This window comes from Panicum virgatum, chromosome 2K (genome assembly GCF_016808335.1).
Source record: "Panicum virgatum strain AP13 chromosome 2K, P.virgatum_v5, whole genome shotgun sequence".
NCBI classification, from domain to species: Eukaryota; Viridiplantae; Streptophyta; class Magnoliopsida; order Poales; family Poaceae; genus Panicum; species Panicum virgatum.
Window position 1 is genome coordinate 63,490,317 of NC_053137.1, and position 17,860 is coordinate 63,508,176.

Sequence of the window (17,860 nt, forward strand, 5' to 3'; positions counted from 1 at the left end):
AGTAAATTGCGCAATAATCTGACATCCTCTCGAAACGTATTGCCATTTGCCAACCAATAATCTCTCTAGCCTCTATCATGGATATGGCAGCGTGAAGGCCTGGCTATTCTTTGCGCCTCTGTGTAGCAAACGGCAGCAGCAGTTTCTGAATTTCGTTCGCAGAGATTTGCCACATCATCCATGAACAGTCGTCGCTGTCTGCGCACCATGTCGATCGCCAGCTCGGCAGGAACCGATCGTCGGGTTCATCTTTAGTGGAAAAAAAAGCGAATAAATGAATTTGAAAGAGGAAGTTATTGGCGCAAATTAAATCGATCCACGACCTTTCTTGGCACTTGCAGCGGAAACGTCGTATCAGTTTTATGGACGGACGACAGGCAGCTTGAATTTCACGATGGCAAAAACAAACAAACAAACAAACGAACGAACGAACAAACACAGCTCGCTACATACGCCAACTCCACTCCTAGTAGGAGCAGTGTCCCTTGCACAAGAGGGAGTTCGATCTTGAAGTGTGCACTCTAGCTTGCTGCTAGCCTACACTATACACACACAAAAATAAAAAAATAAAAATTGAGGACAGGGACTTCCATCAAATGGCTCTCATGAGTTGCCCGGCCTATCTCGCGTTGGCTAGCTGCACTTGGACCATAAAAACGAAGGCCCCATGAAGCAATGAGTTCGTCACTTGCGTGTCATGTGCAAATCGAAAGGGAATTGAAACTGATTTCGATTTGCAACCACTTTGATTCGGTTCCAATGCAGAAGTTGTTGGTTTCGGTTCGTATTTAGGCCGAATTCGGGGGGGGGGGGGGGGGGTGGTTGCCACGCAACGGGCCGTTAAAGCGGAGCGTCACCGGCGTCCGGCTGGCGGCCTTTGCGTGCTCATCGATTTACGGCTGCGCTAGTGCTTCGCCACGACTGCTAGAGCAATACACGTAACCAGAGCCGGCTGGCTGACGATTTAATGGTAAGATTTTAAATGCCCCGTTTCCTGTGTTTAATTAGTCATGGACCTGTCATGATATATGAGCAATCAGCATTTTATTATATTCCTTTTTCAAGATTTGATTTGGTACATTGATGCACATTTCTGTTTCTGGTTGCCTGTTTCAAGATTTCCAGCTTGAAACGTCGATGCACATTTCTGTGCTTATTGATTATTTTTGGATTTCCAGCTTGATGTGTTTGGATTCCTGGCGAACTTCAAAGATTTATCTGTATTTAAGCTTTCAAGAAACGCGAACAAAACATAGGCTGGAAATGGTTAGCCATTCTGTTAGTCTCCACCGAACAATTATAAGCGTCTTCATGTTCTTGTTATAGGAGATTACAAATAACCAGCTTCTTATCATCGTGTGCCAGTTACCTCTATTTTTTTCTCTTTTGTTTTTTTAAAGAAAATGCAGAGCTTTTAGTTAAACTCTGAAATTTGTTCCTTCAGAGGTGCAGGTGCTGTTTCATATCTGCATGTACTGTTTCAAATCTTTAGACCGTTATATTATTATGCATTAGGTACAAACAGTACTGCAGTTCGTCTTTGATTTCATTCCATACCGTCTAGGATTTTTAAAATAAAACACGCACAATGACCTCATTGCACTTGAAGAAGCTCTGGCCCGTTTCAAATATAGTCTACACAGAATATTTTCTTCAAGAAAAAGATCCCACATATTTCTTTTCATTCATCAAGAGCTAAAATCAAGTCATTCATAAAGGTTAGTACACGCTTATTTAAAGGCGTTATTATTGTTGCAAGCAAGGGCGTCAATCACAATCACTCCTTGCCTTGCCTCCTAGGCAATGCAATTAGTACTAAATAAATACGCGCAATTTAAACGGAAATCAGAAAATTATTTTCCTTAACAGCTGCTACATCAGCGGTGGACTCCCTCCTATTTAAACGCTCCCTCCCTCTCACCATTCCACCAACAGACCAACTTCTCCAAACCCCTCATATCCCACACCACCCAAGCAGCCATGGTGCTCACCATGACCACCGGCCATGAGGACTCGCTCCTCCTGCTCCTCCTCCCGACAACCTCCCCACTGCCGCCCCTCGTCGCGGCCCTCGTCCTGGCTGCCCTTCTCCTGTGGCTCTCCCCCGGTGGGCCAGCGTGGGCGCTCTCCCGCTGCCGCCGCCCGCCGTCCGGCCCTCCGGGCGTGGTCACCGCGCTCTCCAGCCCCGTGGCGCACCGCACGCTGGCGGCGCTGTCCCGCGCCGTCGACGGCGGCGCGGCATTGATGGCCTTCTCGGTCGGCCTCACGCGGCTCGTGGTGTCCAGCCAGCCGGACACGGCGCGCGAGATCCTCGTCAGCCCGGCGTTCGGCGACCGCCCCGTCAAGGACGCGGCGCGCCACCTGCTCTTCCACCGCGCCATGGGCTTTGCCCCATCCGGCGACGCGCACTGGCGTGGGCTCCGCCGCCTCGCCGCCGCGCACCTGTTCGGCCCTCGGCGCGTGGCCGGGGCCGCGCACCACCGCGCCTCCATCGGCGCGACCATGGTCTCCGACGTCGCCGCCGCCATGGCCCGCCACGGCGAGGTCTCCCTGAAGCGTGTGCTGCACGCCGCGTCACTCAACCACATCATGGCCACCGTCTTCGGCAAGCACTACGACGACTTGGCCAGCCAAGAGGGCGCCTTGCTGGAGGAGATGGTGACCGAGGGCTACGACCTCCTGGGTACTTTCAACTGGGCCGACCACCTGCCATTGCTCAAGTGGCTCGACCTCCAGGGCGTGCGCCGCCGGTGCAACAGGTTAGTCCAGAAGGTTGAAGTGTTCGTTGGCAAGATCATCCAGGAGCACAGGGCGAGGCGTGCGAATGGGGCAGTCTACGATGAGATCATGGGTGACTTCGTCGACGTCCTCCTTGGCCTCGAGGGAGAGGAGAAGATGTCAGATTCCGACATGATCGCTGTTCTTTGGGTAAGATCCGAGTTTGTATAATGTGTAAAATATGCATGCACTTTAGTACAATCTTTATTTATCTTTTCTGTTATATGTAAATTAATGGTTTCGTTCAATTTACGCACGTTTTGTCCTGTTGTTTTCGTTGTGACCAGGAAATGATCTTCAGAGGCACCGACACGGTGGCGATCTTGATGGAGTGGATCATGGCGAGGATGGTGCTGCACCCGGACATCCAGGCGAAGGCGCAGGCGGAGCTGGACGCCGTCGTGGGCCGCGGCCGCGGCGTGACCGACGCCGACGTGGCCAGCCTCCCCTACATCCAGTGCGTCGTGAAGGAGACGCTGCGGATGCACCCCCCGGGCCCGCTCCTCTCGTGGGCGCGCCTCGCCATCCACGACGCGCACGTCGGCGGCCACCTCGTCCCCGCCGGCACGACGGCGATGGTGAACATGTGGGCCATCGCGCACGACCCCGCCATCTGGGCCGAGCCGGAGGCGTTCCGCCCCGAGCGCTTCCAGGAGGAGGACTTTAGCGTGCTCGGGAGCGACCTCCGCCTGGTCCCCTTCGGCGCCGGGCGCCGCGTCTGCCCGGGCAAGATGCTGGCGCTCGCCACCACCCACCTCTGGATCGCCCAGCTGCTGCACCAGTTCGAGTGGGCCCCCACCGCCGCCGCCGCCGGCGGCGTCGACCTGTCGGAGCGCCTGAACATGTCGCTGGAGATGGCGACGCCGCTGGTGTGCAAGGCCGTCCCCAGGGTCCAAGCAGCCTAATAAGCTGTCGTCAACTCGTCATCACCGTCACCGTCAGGCCCTTCAATTTGTTTGCCCGCGTGTCCGACCTACCTCCATGCATGGCCGCGTCGTCTTCTCCTTTAGCTGGTGTCTCGCTCTCCGAACCAGTTAAGGAAGCTACCAAATGGTCGCCGTGCATGGCGTCGTGAGAGTTTCCTTTTATATTTTCCGTGTGTCCAAGCATGCCTCACCTCTTAGGTTGTGGCCTGCTAAGTTTTGGGTGCTTCATCGTGTCCGAAAATAATTTGGTGTGATCGGCTCGGATTATATTTATGGCTTGTGATAATGATCATGAGCGATAATATTAAGAGTTATTTATATCGACTTGGTCTCAGTTTTTTTTTTAAAAAAAAATCGTTGTCATGCATGGACTTCTTGCACTGAACAGTCACATTTTGTTACCAAGCAGTGACCAATGCTCAGCAGTCGCTCAACGCCATTGACATGTACATGGAAAAATTGCTACCTGCGAGACGAAATGGCATGCGCCTAACAAACTATGCTGCTCTTATACTGTGTGTTCATGCTACTCTGCCTGCCCATCTCATGCATGTCCAATGGCATTCATGCTTGGCAGGAACAACAACTCAATAGTCATGCATTGTTCTGATGCTGCTTATCAGTTTTAGACTTGGTCGTTTCATCTGCAACGGGCTTGCTTATTTCATCGTCTGAATCCTGATGAATCCTTTTTTTTATGGGATCTGAATCTCGAGGCATGCGTTCACAGTTCACACGAAGCCAGAGCTCAGGGCATCAGATAGATTCAGATCATCATCTAAATTTCGCCCATTTCATTGTTCCATGTAGTGTACCAATGGGCACAGTACTGTTTTTTCTTCCTGAACGTGCAACAGGCGCAAAGATGCACAAGATAGCCAATTAGCAAAGTACGGATGGATGTCTTGAATTAGGCTGATTTTACAGCCTTGGTGTTGCCTCCCAAGGACCGTAAAACTGTCCCATGGTTCTTACTATGAACGCAGATGGTTTTTGGTGTGGGTATTTGAGCAGTTTGTAGCAGAGGAGATAAAAAGATATGAAATAATAGCTGAAGGTGCTCGTGCAGTCGACTCTGATACTTTCAAGAGAAAGGACTAGTTTACTTTCTTCTCTCCGCTTCCCATGATCCTGAGAGCTGACTTGTGTAGAAGTCGGTGACTGTAAAACCGCCTTTGTTAATCGACGACCAGTCAGACTCAGATCATGATCATCTTTGATACCTGCCAACAAATCAAGAAATCAGCTTGGTCATAGCTACATCCAGTCAGATCGAGACGATCAAACGGTTTTTGTTACATATCTTACATATATAGAAAAAGGGAAAAAACAAACTGCTTTGATTCCTAACTAGTCTGGTCATAGCTGAAGATTCGACAAATAAGATCTGATGGCAACAGTCGCAGCCAAATGCAAGGCCTGTATAAAAAAAACTAATATAGTCGCAGTTCAACGCCTGTGCCTTCAGAAGTTCAGATAGGCACTGCATTTGCCATGTTTCATGGAGGTAATCGAGGTCTGCTAGCATTCAGTAATCGAAGTCGGTCAAACACTGGGAACCAGAGCACTGTTTCATGGAAGGGAACCGGACGCTGGGCTGCAGAGCATTTCTTTTTATTGGCCTGCGCGCAGTGATCTGTTTCGTTTGAGGAAACCGTGATCTGTTTCCCAGTGGTCGTCAGACCGCATGGTGTAGCAGTAGAGACTTCTGGGAGATGAACGACTAGCAAATGATATGATTCCACCAAGGCACGGCAGATTCAAGCAAAATCTGATATGAGTATGGTTTCAGCTTTCACCCCGCCTTCGTTTCCCTTTTCCAGTTTTTTCCACAAATCCAAATCTGCGGAGCACTCGGGCTGTAGACATTCACCCCTGTTCGCTGAAACTCCCCCTCAATCTAAAAAAAAATCGGATCTAAAAGAAAAAGATCTGCGCGGCACATGCGACGAAGAAGACTGGAAAGCTGCGGGAATTTCTAGGCGCTGTTTGGTTTAAAGTAGTACAAGTAGTATAAAATTTTTGACTAATAATTAGGAGTACTAAATAAAGGCAATTTACAAAACTAACTTCACAATCCTGCGCTACTTCGCGAGACGAACCTAATGAGACCTTTGTCCGTACGATTAGAGGATGGTTACTGTAGCATCACTGTAGCCAGTCATTGATTAATTACTACCATTAGATTCGTCTTCGTCGTGAAAAGTTACACTCATCCGTGAAAAGGTTTTGCAAATAAATCGTTTAGTACTCCATGCATGTGAGATTCTTTTTTCGGAAATCGTGTGCGATAGGTATGATAGGGAAACCAAACAGGGCCCTAATTCGCGAGCGCTCGCCAGGAGGTTCACGAGCGAGCGATTCCCGGACAGGTCAGAACTTTCCTCTTTTGGAAAGTTTTATTTTCCGTATTTTTCCTTTTTTAGAAAGTTATAAATTTGTACATATAACTTTTGTATATAATTTTTTCATATCCAAACTTTTCTATGATATCTTTCCAATAAAATTGTTATTAGAAAAGATTTGAACAAAATTTTGATGCGTAATTTATCCTTATAATTTTTCTGAATAACTTCTTAGTGATGACCTTTAATAACAAGTTTTACATAAGAATAGTGCCAAAGAAAATTTATGAGCAAAATTATAATTAAAATTTCTCCGCATAATTGTTCTAACACAATTTTTATAAATAATTTGTACAAATAATCAACTCATAGTTAATTTATACACGAAACTTCTTCGCACAACTTTCTGCATAACTCTTTTTGTAGATAAACATTTTAAACATATGAATTTGATTAGATATGTAGCTAGTGGTTGTAGCTACCCAGATATTAAATAAGGAAGATACGGGGAAATGAAAAAGGAAATAAATGATTTGCCCATGGTAATGATGGTACGTACCCACGTGTTGAGAAGTAAAACTAAAAGAAAAAAAAGGAAAACAAATGCTAGCCACGCACGCTCTGGTGACAACTCGCGTGAAGTGGAGCGTGTCGGGCGCGGGGCGCGCATCGTCCGCCAGCATCAGCACTGGCGAGCGACTGCCGAATTGGATCCCGCGAAAGGTGCGCCGTTGCCATCGGTGGAAAGATCAGATGTGCCTGCAATGACGGAAATGGAAAGGCCGGTGCCGCTTGGAGCCAACCGGTGGGCGCCACCGTCTCTCATCATTTGGCGCAGTCTGGAGGTGCGGGAGATCTGGCGGCCGGCGGTTGGTCACGTCGCCGGTCTAGTCTGTGAGATGGTGGCAGCGTTCTGTCAGTAGATCAGGAACGTGATCGGCTCGGCTCATCTGGGCGAGATGCATGGGCTCCGTCCCGTCCCGTCCGTCGCGGTGTGATCGCCGGCCGCCGGGCGCTGCCCACGTGGGCTATACCGTCCCGCTCGTCGGTGCAGTAACCTAGTAGTCGGCAGGCAAAGGCTGCCGCGCACAGCCGGACGCGACGGGACTACGGGAGCGGCGGGGCGCTGCGGCGCAAATCCAATTTGGCACGCGCTCGTCAGGAACGCTCCTGACGCGCGATAAAACTCCACTCCAACCGTCCAACAGGGTCCACAAACCACGTCTGGGTGGGGCCGGCCTAATTAGCTTTTACGTTATAACTTTTATCTTTTATGAAGGTTGTAGCGTATAAGTTGTTCATATATCATGAAAGTGGTGGCACAAAATTATCGAGCGAAGAAATTATAAAAAAAAAGTTATACATATAAGTTGTGTATAAGTTACAGCTTTGTAAATAAAGAAGTTATACGTACGAGTTGTGTATAAGTTGACTAGAAGAAGTTAAATTATGCGTATAAGTTATGTGCATCGCGGAAGTGGCACTACAAAATTACACTCATATAAGTTGTGTGACAAAAGTTATATATAAAAGTTGTGTGCTTAAGTTATGTAATCGTGAAAGTTTATATTACATAATTACTCTTATAACTTGTTTGAAAAAGATTATATAAAAGTTGCGTCATTAATTATGTAACACGGAAATTTGTGTTACATAATTACATGCAAAAGAAATGGCCTACAAAGGAAATGGCGAGAAAGGAAAAAATAGCAAAGAGAAAAACCGGAGCTACAAAAAAAAAAGGAAAGGGACGCGTTAGACACGAAAACCGGAAAGGAAAATAAGCATCTGTCTGAAATCGCTCGCCACTATCTGTCCTGGCGCACGTTCACTTAGTTATTCATCTTTAAAGCCCACTTTGATTCAATTATCTACTGTAAATACGTTCAATATTTTAATTGAATTAACTCAACATTTTATTAAATATGTTCAACATTTAGCTTTTAAAATGTTGAAACTGTAAAAATAAAATGTTAAAATTAGAAATATAAAATGTTAAATATAATAAAATAAAAATGTTGAACATTTTTTCTCCACGAACTAGACGCTTCTTCTCCGGCGGTGGCGTACGCGGGCGGGGCGGCGCGCGGATGTGGAAGCAGCAGTAGCACTGCCGCAGCGGCGGCGGCAGCAGCAGCACGCGGCGGCAGCAGCAAGCGGCAGCAGCACACCGCGCGCGGCGGTCAAGCGGACATGCGGGTTAGGGCGGCGGCGGCGGCGGGTGATGAAGGGGGCAGGAGGAGGAAGAAAAATTAGGATTGAGTGATCCAACGATTGAGATGGTTTGTATAAATCTTAAACATTGAAAGATGAATAATTTTTTTTTGCAGAAGATAGGATTTGCCGCCTGACGCCCTGTTCGCTTTTCTTTTCCCGGCTTATTTTAGCTTGTTTTTTTTCATATAGTACTATTAAATTAGCCGGCTTTTAGATCAGCCGAACAGCCCCTGAACCCGATCCTCGCGAGCGGCCACCGGGCCCTTGGGGCAGGACGCGCCATGCCGCGCGGCTCGTGTTGGAAAGGCTCCGCCGCTCCGGGGGCTCTGGGCCTCTGGGCTCTGGTTGATACCTGTCGAATCGGCGACGGCACGGGCCGGACCGATGGTTGGGCCGGGTGTCGCCGCCCTCCTGACCGACCAGATCACACGGGCCGGTAGCGCCAAGCAGTGTAATTTGGGCCGCCAAATTGGCATCTACTACCTTCGCCCCCAACTGTAATCGATCAGACGGAAACTGTTCACACGAACGGCAACATGAATTCAGCCAAAATGCTCCAAGAAAGCAGTAAAAATTCCTGCCCAGAGTAGTAAAAACTAAAATTCTTCGGCACTAGTAGCCGGATCTGGTAAAAAAAAAAAACTGTCGCGCCTCGAACGAGACGAGCGCCACACCCACACGCACGCGTCAAAATTGAATTCCAACTGTCGCTCGCTCACTGTCCTCTCATCGGGTCGCCGCCGCGCCACCCGAACCGCAGAAAGCGAACCACCCTCCAGTCCACCCACCACTCCGCCCGCGCCCTTGCCCAGTTGCCCACCGTCCCGCGTCGCCGTCGCCCCGATCTGGACGAAGCAACCTCCCCCTCCTACGCGCTCGTCCCTATCCCCTCGCCGGCGTGGCCCCGCGCAGGGAGCGGAGCTGAAGCTACCAGCTGCCAGAACGGGACTACCGGGTCATGATGATCTTATCGGTCGCGCTCTCACCAACCAGCCGCCTCATCGCGTTCTCGGCAACCAGCTCCGCACCTAGCACATTTGACTATTTCTAGGGGAGGCGTGGGTCGGCGGGGGACTCGGATCAGCGGGGACTGGAGGCGGGCCGGCCATGGAGGAGGGAGGCGAGCGCACGAGCCTTCTGATCAAGGTACGGCGAATCCGAATTAGCTTCTCTTCCTTGCTTGCCGCGGAATGCCGTGCCTTTGTATCAAAAGCGGGGGCTGGGAGTATCATTTTTGATTTTTGAGTGCCACAAGGTGCTAGATGCCTAGATTGGGAGTAAGCAGGATGCTCATGTACGGTGTACTGGGGGAGCGAACAGGCCGACAAGCATCTGAGTGTGACATGTACGCATGCTGGATTGCTTGTGGATAGCAAGTCAGTATGATACTATTTGTGTTGCTCTGTTGTTGTTGGGGGAAACGTTGAATCTGGTAGGCCATGTGGAGCTGTTTCTTATTATATTGTTCGAGATCTGAAAGCCGGGAGAAACCATCGCATTTCAGCGCTGTTTCTTTCTTGTTAGCAGTGATTGTAGAACTTGGATGAGTGGACTCTGTTTCAGACAGCTATCAAATATTCTGTTGAGAAAAGAAATGGTTACCCGTGATGAACATTATGATCTCATGTTAATACTTGGCCTTCCTTCAGGATGATGCATCATGCCATGGAGATGAATCACAGAATCTATTGGAAACAAGGCAAGGGTCACAGCTTAAAAGTAAACGCTCGGACTGGAGAGCACCGGCACTCATTCTGGGTGAGTCATGCAGTGCCAAGCGTAACTTTTGTTCTGTACAATATCTGGATATTCTTCTTTGAAGCTATCTCATTACTAACTCTTGTGTAGAGCACTTATCACTCCTTTACATTCTTTAGCATGATGTTGCGTGAGATGTTTGATTGCTCTGCGTTCTTTCTGGCTCCTGGTGTAAGAAGTGCTATTCCTGGCCTCCTTGCCACAACTCCTACAACTAGCCTATCCATGGTTATCTGATTAAATACAACCATTTAAAAACATGTCTGCTGTGTAACAATCAAATTGCATTTTTGTATATTTAGAGGTTGTTGATCGGCTTTAGTCCTGCAGGATTGGAATGCTTGGAGAGCATGGCTTTCAATGGAATTGCGACAAACCTAGTCGTGTATATCCGCTCAGTTCTCCATGGTGGTATTGCTTCCAGTGCATCAACCGTATCTCTTTGGTTTGGAACAAGTTTCTTTGTGCCAATACTTGGAGCTGCCATAGCAGATACTTACTTGGGAAATTACAAGACCATTTTAATCTCACTTATCATGTACCTACTTGTAAGATCAGTCTCTTACTGCTAACCTGCTGCTTCTTATTCACTTTTCACTTCCATTTTTATAGACTGTTTTGGATAACCTGACCATTCAAGTGATGCACAATTTTGCATATTTTTCTAACAGGATGCCAATGCTCATTGTAGGGCATGGTACTCATTACAGTTGCAGCATTTATGCCTTCTACTTCAGTCTCGTGTGATATGAGCTCATCATGCCTTTCGTCAGACGGAACTCAAAATCTGATTTTCTTTGTTGCGTTGTATCTCACTGCTGTTGGATGTGGAGGAGTAAGATCTGCATTGCTTCCATTTGGTGCAGACCAATTCAACAATGACCACAGTTTAGATATTAAGAGGAGAAGGAATTTCTTCAGTTCATTCTATATATGTGTCATCTTCGGTGTGATTACTTCAGGGACTGTTATAGTCTGGGTTCAGGAAAATGTTAGCTGGGCTATAGGATATGGAATTGCCACGACATGCATAGGCCTTGCTTTGATAGGATTTCTGGTGGGAACACCTATATTCCGACAACATGTGCCTTGTGGTTCTCCGGTGAAGAGTATTTTCAAGGTTATTGTTGCCACTTTTAGAAACATGAGCTTGGAAGTTCCTGATGATAGCTCTCTTCTGTATGAGGTCAGGAGCAACCACACACAAAGGATAAAACTAGCCCACTCTGATGATTTTAGGTAAAAAAAAATTTTGTTACTACCATGAGATACTTAATTACTTTTCTGGAAAAATCCTCAAATTGTGTATCTCATGCATCTTATGATGTGAACTTATAAATTAATAACTGTTCCTGAAACATGGAAACCAATATGACTAACTTGTCCATTTGATGGGCATTCACTGGCTATCCTGCACTTATTAATCATCTGATTTCATCATTTTGTCTCAGATTCTTAGACAAGGCAGCAGTTATTTCTGATCTGAGCTTGGCCTATGGAAATCGTCAAAGTTCATGGAGTCTATGCACGGTTACTGAAGTTGAGGAACTGAAAATACTAATCCGCTTACTCCCAATATGGGTGACTGGAATATTTTTTGGTGCCGCAATCTCTCAAATGCACACCACCTTCATTCAGCAGGGAACTGTGATGAACACCAAGATTGGCTCCCTGACCATTCCACCGGCATCCTTGTACTCATTTGAAGTGATATGCGTCACACTCTGGGTACTTGTTGTGAACAAAGTGATTGTACCAGCAACCCGAATGTACTTTGCAAATGGCCTAGAGCTCACACAGTTACAACGGATCGGGATAGGTCGTTTCCTGATGATTTTTGCCATGGCAATGGCTGCACTTCTAGAAACAAAGAGACTACAGAGTGTTCGGGAAGCAGAGCCGCTAAGCATTGCATGGCAGCTTCCACAGTACTTTATTATTGCTGGGTCCGAGTGCTTCGCTGTCATCACTCAGTTGGAATTCTTCCATGGTCAGGCGCCAGACTCCATGAAGAGCATGTTGACGGCATTCGCGTTGCTCACCACTGCTCTCGGTAATTACTTGAGCTCAGCCATCATCACCTTCATTGCTGGGGTGACAGTTGTATGGCAAAGCCCGGGATGGATACCGGATGATCTGAATAGAGGTCACCTGGACTACTATTATTGGTGTTTTGCAGCCCTCTCTTTGGCGAATTTTGTTGTGTATGTGTATTTTGCCAGTAAATACAAACTGAAGAAAGTTGTTATTAGCTAACATCACCTGTTATATCACTAGATGTAATATATGGAAATGTTTATATTTATTCTTTGTGTATAGCCAATGGAAGGACCTTTTCTACCAATGCAATGTACACATTATTTTGGCAAGCATCCAGGATCTTGGAATAAAATCACTAAGATAACTTAAGTACTTTGGTATGGCATGCTGGTGGAAGTGGAACAATGCTGGTTGCCGATCGATCGGTTGCAATTTTTGTTCCATTTTTTGTTGGTGAAAATGTAATAGGGCTTCCTCTCGTTAGGAAAAAGCACACTACATGGAAATCTAGTAGATTACCACGGCGGCATTTTTATGCTCTGTTTATGATCTTAATCACTTGCATGGCTATTTTTTTCAGAACAAGGCTACCCTTAAAATGGAGAGCAAAGGTTACTGGTTGTTGAGTCATCCCTACAAGGATGTTGGCACTGTGATCAGGTTGGATTCCCAGCGCTCCTTAAACCTCAAAGGCTCAAAGTTTAAGGATGCCACATGCTGACATGCATGATAGCTGGGCTCACGGAACCGACCATCTTGGAATCTCAACCCAAAAAAAAAGAAAGAAAACAAAAGGAAATAGTTGAAGATCTTTTCCATCTCGAACCCTCGGCCAGGAGCAGGCACACGCACCACCACTCGAAAGAAAACAAAAGGAAATAGTTGAAGATCTTTTCCATCTCGAACCCTCGGCCAGGAGCAGGCACACGCACCACCACTCCTACTTCACTACTTCAGCACAGCCGTGAACCGATCCATCTGCACCAGCCGTGCGCAGGTACAGCTTCAGGCCTTCAGCACTCAACCAATCTGCACAACTGTGGACCCATCGATGGGTTCATGCCACTATTGTACTGGAACAGCTCCCAGTGTATGATATCCAATCGTTCCTTCACAACCAGGCAACCAGCATGCGCTAGTGCCGCTCCAGATGCTGCAGTACAGATGCAACCAAATGCAGGGAGCCGGTCACACAGACGAGGCCTGGAGATGGATCGTCACTGCCTCTGCTCTCGAGGATGAGTTGAGAGGCGGCCCTGATCAGATCGCAGGAGAACGGTACCGTGTCGTCCTGGCACCCGATCATCACCGTGGGTTTTCCATCGAAGCTCGATGAAGATGCGGCCAGGTTTGTAATGTGCTCTGGAGCCTCGGCACCATTGATGGTACCAATGTCCACACAACTGATGCCCAGGTCGCGTGCGGCAGTCATCCATATTTCTTTCAGTGACAGAGCTGGCATGGCACGGGAGGCTCCTCCAGCGATGCTCGCTTCCGTCAGCAACACCACATCTGGCCTTGAACCTGCAGAAAGTTTCAGAAGATTACACAAACTTCAGCACTACCGTTAAATTGTGTGCCAACAAAAACCGATGCATGTGGATTTCAAATGGTAAGGAAGGGATGAATCGTCCTTGTACCTGCTAGAAGCTGTTCAGCAAATGCAAAATGTGCCTTGTCATTAGCCATTCCGACAACAAGAGCTAGAGGACCTTCCGGTCTGACAGTCTCTATCATGTTTGACAAGGTCTTTGCTGATGCCTCGGTATGGGCTGGAAGATGCTCGGAACATCAGTGGATGGCAAAAAACACAACTAAAAATCCATTGAGGGTACATTATAGTATATAGAACAGATGACAGACCTCCGTCGATAAGTACGGTTGCTCCATGAAGCCCAAGCAGCAAGGCTTCCTCTTGTGTAAGGATCTGGCTTCTCCCAGGAAGTTGCGTTTCCTCTAAGCCAGCTTGGATTGAAGCATCGGAAATATCCCATCCTTGACTTCCCAAATCCATGAGATTATATCAGCCAGTGCTTGTGGTAAAACAAATAACCAGACAGTGCTTGTGGCATTAAGGATGAAGTAATTTTGCTTCGATGCAACTGGATGGATTCTCTGTCAGCAAATTGTCTTTATAGTATCATTACCTAGGTTACGGAGACATTGAGCTGTGCAAGAAGCTGTAACAGCATTCTGGCGCTGATGATCTCCCAGCAGCTGAAGGTTTACGTCACACAATTCAATGGACTGAAAAGCATAGTTTGCCCTAATTAGTCAGATGATTTGATAATCAGAGGAACCTATCAATTTTGATGAAATAGGTGGAGTTCACGATGTAATTCACCAATGGCATATCATTTGAAATCTTGATGCTGATGTCACAGCATTGATACGGCTTTCCATTATCCCAATCTATGCATTTCGTAATACTCTTGATTCCAGGATCACAAGCAGATATCACGGGAGATTGTGTCAAGAATGCTCTGTCACGAATAATTTGCTCAATGTCCGCTGAAAATGGTCCACCAATCACAACCTGAAAAAATATTTGATATCCAGGTTACATTTTGTCTAGGTCAGGAAACAAGCTGGATTTTTTTTTATAAAAAAAACTCAATCTTAGTGTACTCATTTAGACCATGTATGATATGTTAAAAAATTGAAATATGAGTAAAGAAAAGATCTAAGATCATAATTCAAGAACATGTTCTAATGTTTGGAAGGGATTGAGGAAGATAAATAAGGAGATACTAGCTTTCAAAAAATAAATAAGGAGATACCGGAAGAGGAAGGATTCCTAATACTGCCGCTCCTTGCATTCAGTGCAATGTTACAAAATCCAAGCTATAATGCTACATCTGAGGTAAACATTGCATAGCACACAACTCAATATTAGGAACCTAAATACCTAATAACTAAAATGTTGCTAAAAGAAACTTATTTGAGAATCAATCAGTCTGGGGAAAGAATAACTGAATAAGGAAGGATCTTCATGTTCAGTCATACTTGTCACATAACATGGCATATTATATGCAAGGATAAAAAATATACAACTGGACAAAAGTCTTTTGGAAAGACTCAAGAAAACGGTAACATCTTTCTCTCTCGTGTTACTGAACAAAGTAAAGGACAAGATTCCTACAATACAGTGGAACAGGAGTGGGGAGCAGGGCTTGTCATACAAACCATAATTCAAGTTAGCTATAAGCTCAACAAACAAACAGGAGCAACTAGATCTTGGTAGATATGCGGAACGAAAATGATAAGAGAATTGCATAACTGGTCGTCCCTGTTTGATGATTCCAGACTTTGCTATTGCTATGCTTTGCAGGGAGCCACCCAATGCAGCCAGATGCTCGCACCCTACTGTTGTTATGACAGATGCTGCTAATTCAGTACTTTGTATGACATTTGTGGCGTCTCTAGCTCCACCAAGGCCAGCCTAGGAAATAAACAGACAAATGCAAGCGATTACTAAAATCGTTTCTGCAACCATGAAAATTCAGGTTCCGTGTAATTTAAAGTCAGCAACGACAGATGGTGCTAAGAATGTGACTCCACTATGATAAGCAAGGCACTTTGCATCCGAGACCAACTGACCGTATGCTTGTTGTCCTTATGGCATTAGAGTGAGATCCGTCGGAAGTGCTAGCCAAGCACAGTTGTTTTAACTTATTAGCACTATTTCGGTATTATCTTCAATCTCATATCTCATATGCCACTTGGTTTAATATCTCAAAATAGATTGCCTATTCTACATTCCTAGCGGCAAACTCTTGTGACTTCTGATCAGCATAATATTAGTTCATATTCCTATCTAAAATATGGCAGGCCAAGTCATGGCCCTATATGTACCAGCCTTGAAATTTAACAGCGACGAGCACAGAACCTAAGAGGTCATATAAGGCAGTAGTAGATGTTCCATAACTTACTTCAACGATGGCAATGTCAACATTTTCTTGTGAGAATAGAAGAAATGACAGAGCAGTAAAAACCTGCAAAAACATGCAGATAATTCTAATTGTCATTATGATTAGATGAAAGACAAAACATGAAGAGATTCAATGCCAATGGTATTTGAGTCTACCGAAAAATTCCCATCAACTGTTTGCACGTGTAATCGAAAGGAAAAAAATTATCGTCCGAAAAAGAGGTAAGCTACATTTTCAATAAATAAACTACCTCAAAATGTGTCAGGGCTCCGTTTTCTGATTCTATCGATTCATCAATAGCTTCCTTAGCCTGATCAAAAATATCACTTAAGAGTCTAACTGGGACAGGTCCTCCATCATTTCCAACAGAAATTCGTTCACGTATCGTTAGAAGATGTGGGCTGCATAGAAAACAGAACTATAAACAACCTACAATAGATGACTACAATTCAAACACTTGACATAGAGCTCAATATGAAAGGATTTGCTCCCTAAGAATTGAATAGGATAGAACTAAGGCAGAGAAAGATACTTTTTTATGTACATAAGCCTCATTCGATCAAAGCTACTTAAAATATACTACATATGCTCCTGTGTACCTCTTTGAACTATCAACAGCCCCATCTAGGCTATTTCTCTTTAATATATTTTGTAAATTCAATTTGGTATCATCTGGTAAAAGTTGACATCAGTTGACAGAGGTTAAAAGCCTAAACCATTTTGTCTATGCCATTGTTTCATAAGTACTAACTTGTTCGAGCATATGATCGACATAGCTGATGATGAGTTGAGATTACCTGGAATAACAGCCCACATTGTAGCCTTGCTCCCTCATGATATTAGACAGGAATGCAGCAGTAGAACCTTTCCCCTTGGTGCCGGCGATATGCACAGCCTACAAACACGACTATTGAGCCCCTTGCATTTACTGCACTATGGCCCCGTTTGGGAGGGCTTCTGGAGCGGCTTCACGAGCGGCTCCAGGTGAAGCCCTCCCAAACGTTTGTTTTGTAACCGGCTTCACGTGTGAAGCCGGTTCTGAAGCCAGCGGCGGCTTACACAGGCAAGGTGAAGCCATGAAATCGTGGCTTCACGCGGCTTACACATCAATCTAACAAGTGAAGCTGTTTTGCCAAACATTTTCTAAAACGGCTCCAACTCCACCAGAGAAGCCGCTCCATCTGAGGAGCCAGAGCCGGAGCTGTTTTTGGAAGAGCCGGAGCCCTGCCAAACGGGGCCTATCTATGAACTTTGATGATGTCAGCCGTTGAAGCCGCAAGGTTTGTGTGTTAGTAAGCGAGATGAGATGACGGGGGGCTCACGGGGAAGTGGGTGTGGGGGTCGCCGAGCCTTCGGAGGAGACGGCGCATGCGGCCGAGGTCGAAACCGTCGTCAGAGTCTGTTCCGGCGCCTCGCGGCACGCCCGAGCGCTCGTAGTTGCGCAGCCGCTCCACGTACTCGAAGAAATCCCCGAGCCGACCCTCCTCGTCGCCTCCGGCCATTGCGGACGAGCCGCGGCGGCCGCTGCTCCCCCTCAGTATACCGCGCGGGAGGCGGAAAGCGACGGGGAAGCGGCCGAGCATCCGTCTGGGCCGAGCTGCGAGCGCGGCGGCGGAAGTCGCCGGAGGGCGCGCGGTCGCAGCCGTGGCGCCTAGATGCGGCGAATCGCGCCCGCGCGCGTGCACTCCTCGCTGCGGGATACAGACGGATGGTGAGCTGTTGCTAGGGCTTGTGCGAAGGAGAGGCCTCGCGCTTCCAGCTGAGACGGGAGGTGGGAAGGATGGCGGCGTCGCGGGGGCCGTGCTGCCGGAGGAGGAGCCGACGAGGGAGCAAAGAGAGAAGAAAGGGGCAAAACTAGGGGGGT

At 46.9% G+C, this 17,860-nt stretch overlaps 3 protein-coding genes across 4 annotated transcripts; 2 read left to right on the forward strand and 1 right to left on the reverse strand.

Moving 5' to 3' along the window:
- The first annotated feature begins 1,946 nt into the window (after positions 1–1,946).
- On the forward strand, positions 1,947–4,007 carry LOC120696220 (cytochrome P450 78A5-like). The gene is made up of 2 exons (XM_039979350.1): positions 1,947–2,928; positions 3,066–4,007. The coding sequence occupies exons 1-2, from the start codon at positions 1,981–1,983 to the stop codon at positions 3,681–3,683; spliced, it is 1,566 nt and encodes a 521-aa protein (XP_039835284.1). The 5' UTR covers positions 1,947–1,980; the 3' UTR covers positions 3,684–4,007.
- A 5,054-nt stretch (positions 4,008–9,061) lies between these two features.
- On the forward strand, positions 9,062–12,433 carry LOC120694164 (protein NRT1/ PTR FAMILY 8.3-like). The gene is made up of 5 exons (XM_039977340.1): positions 9,062–9,412; positions 9,916–10,024; positions 10,355–10,572; positions 10,716–11,263; positions 11,476–12,433. The coding sequence occupies exons 1-5, from the start codon at positions 9,374–9,376 to the stop codon at positions 12,278–12,280; spliced, it is 1,719 nt and encodes a 572-aa protein (XP_039833274.1). The 5' UTR covers positions 9,062–9,373; the 3' UTR covers positions 12,281–12,433.
- A 173-nt stretch (positions 12,434–12,606) lies between these two features.
- Positions 12,607–17,834, reverse strand: LOC120694175 (dihydrofolate synthetase-like). Of its 2 annotated transcripts, XM_039977347.1 has the most exons (10): positions 17,319–17,792; positions 16,794–16,891; positions 16,247–16,397; positions 15,997–16,059; positions 15,345–15,506; positions 14,409–14,600; positions 14,212–14,311; positions 13,928–14,059; positions 13,705–13,836; positions 12,607–13,588 (listed from the first exon to the last, which is right to left on the reverse strand). In XM_039977347.1, exons 1-10 carry the CDS (start codon positions 17,577–17,579, stop codon positions 13,200–13,202), a joined length of 1,680 nt encoding a protein of 559 aa, XP_039833281.1. In that variant the 5' UTR covers positions 17,580–17,792; the 3' UTR covers positions 12,607–13,199. The 2 variants fall into 2 exon arrangements, with proteins under 2 accessions (XP_039833281.1, XP_039833287.1); XM_039977353.1 differs by lacking the exon at positions 15,345–15,506 and having other exon boundaries at positions 17,319–17,834.
- Positions 17,835–17,860: the final 26 nt, after the last annotated feature.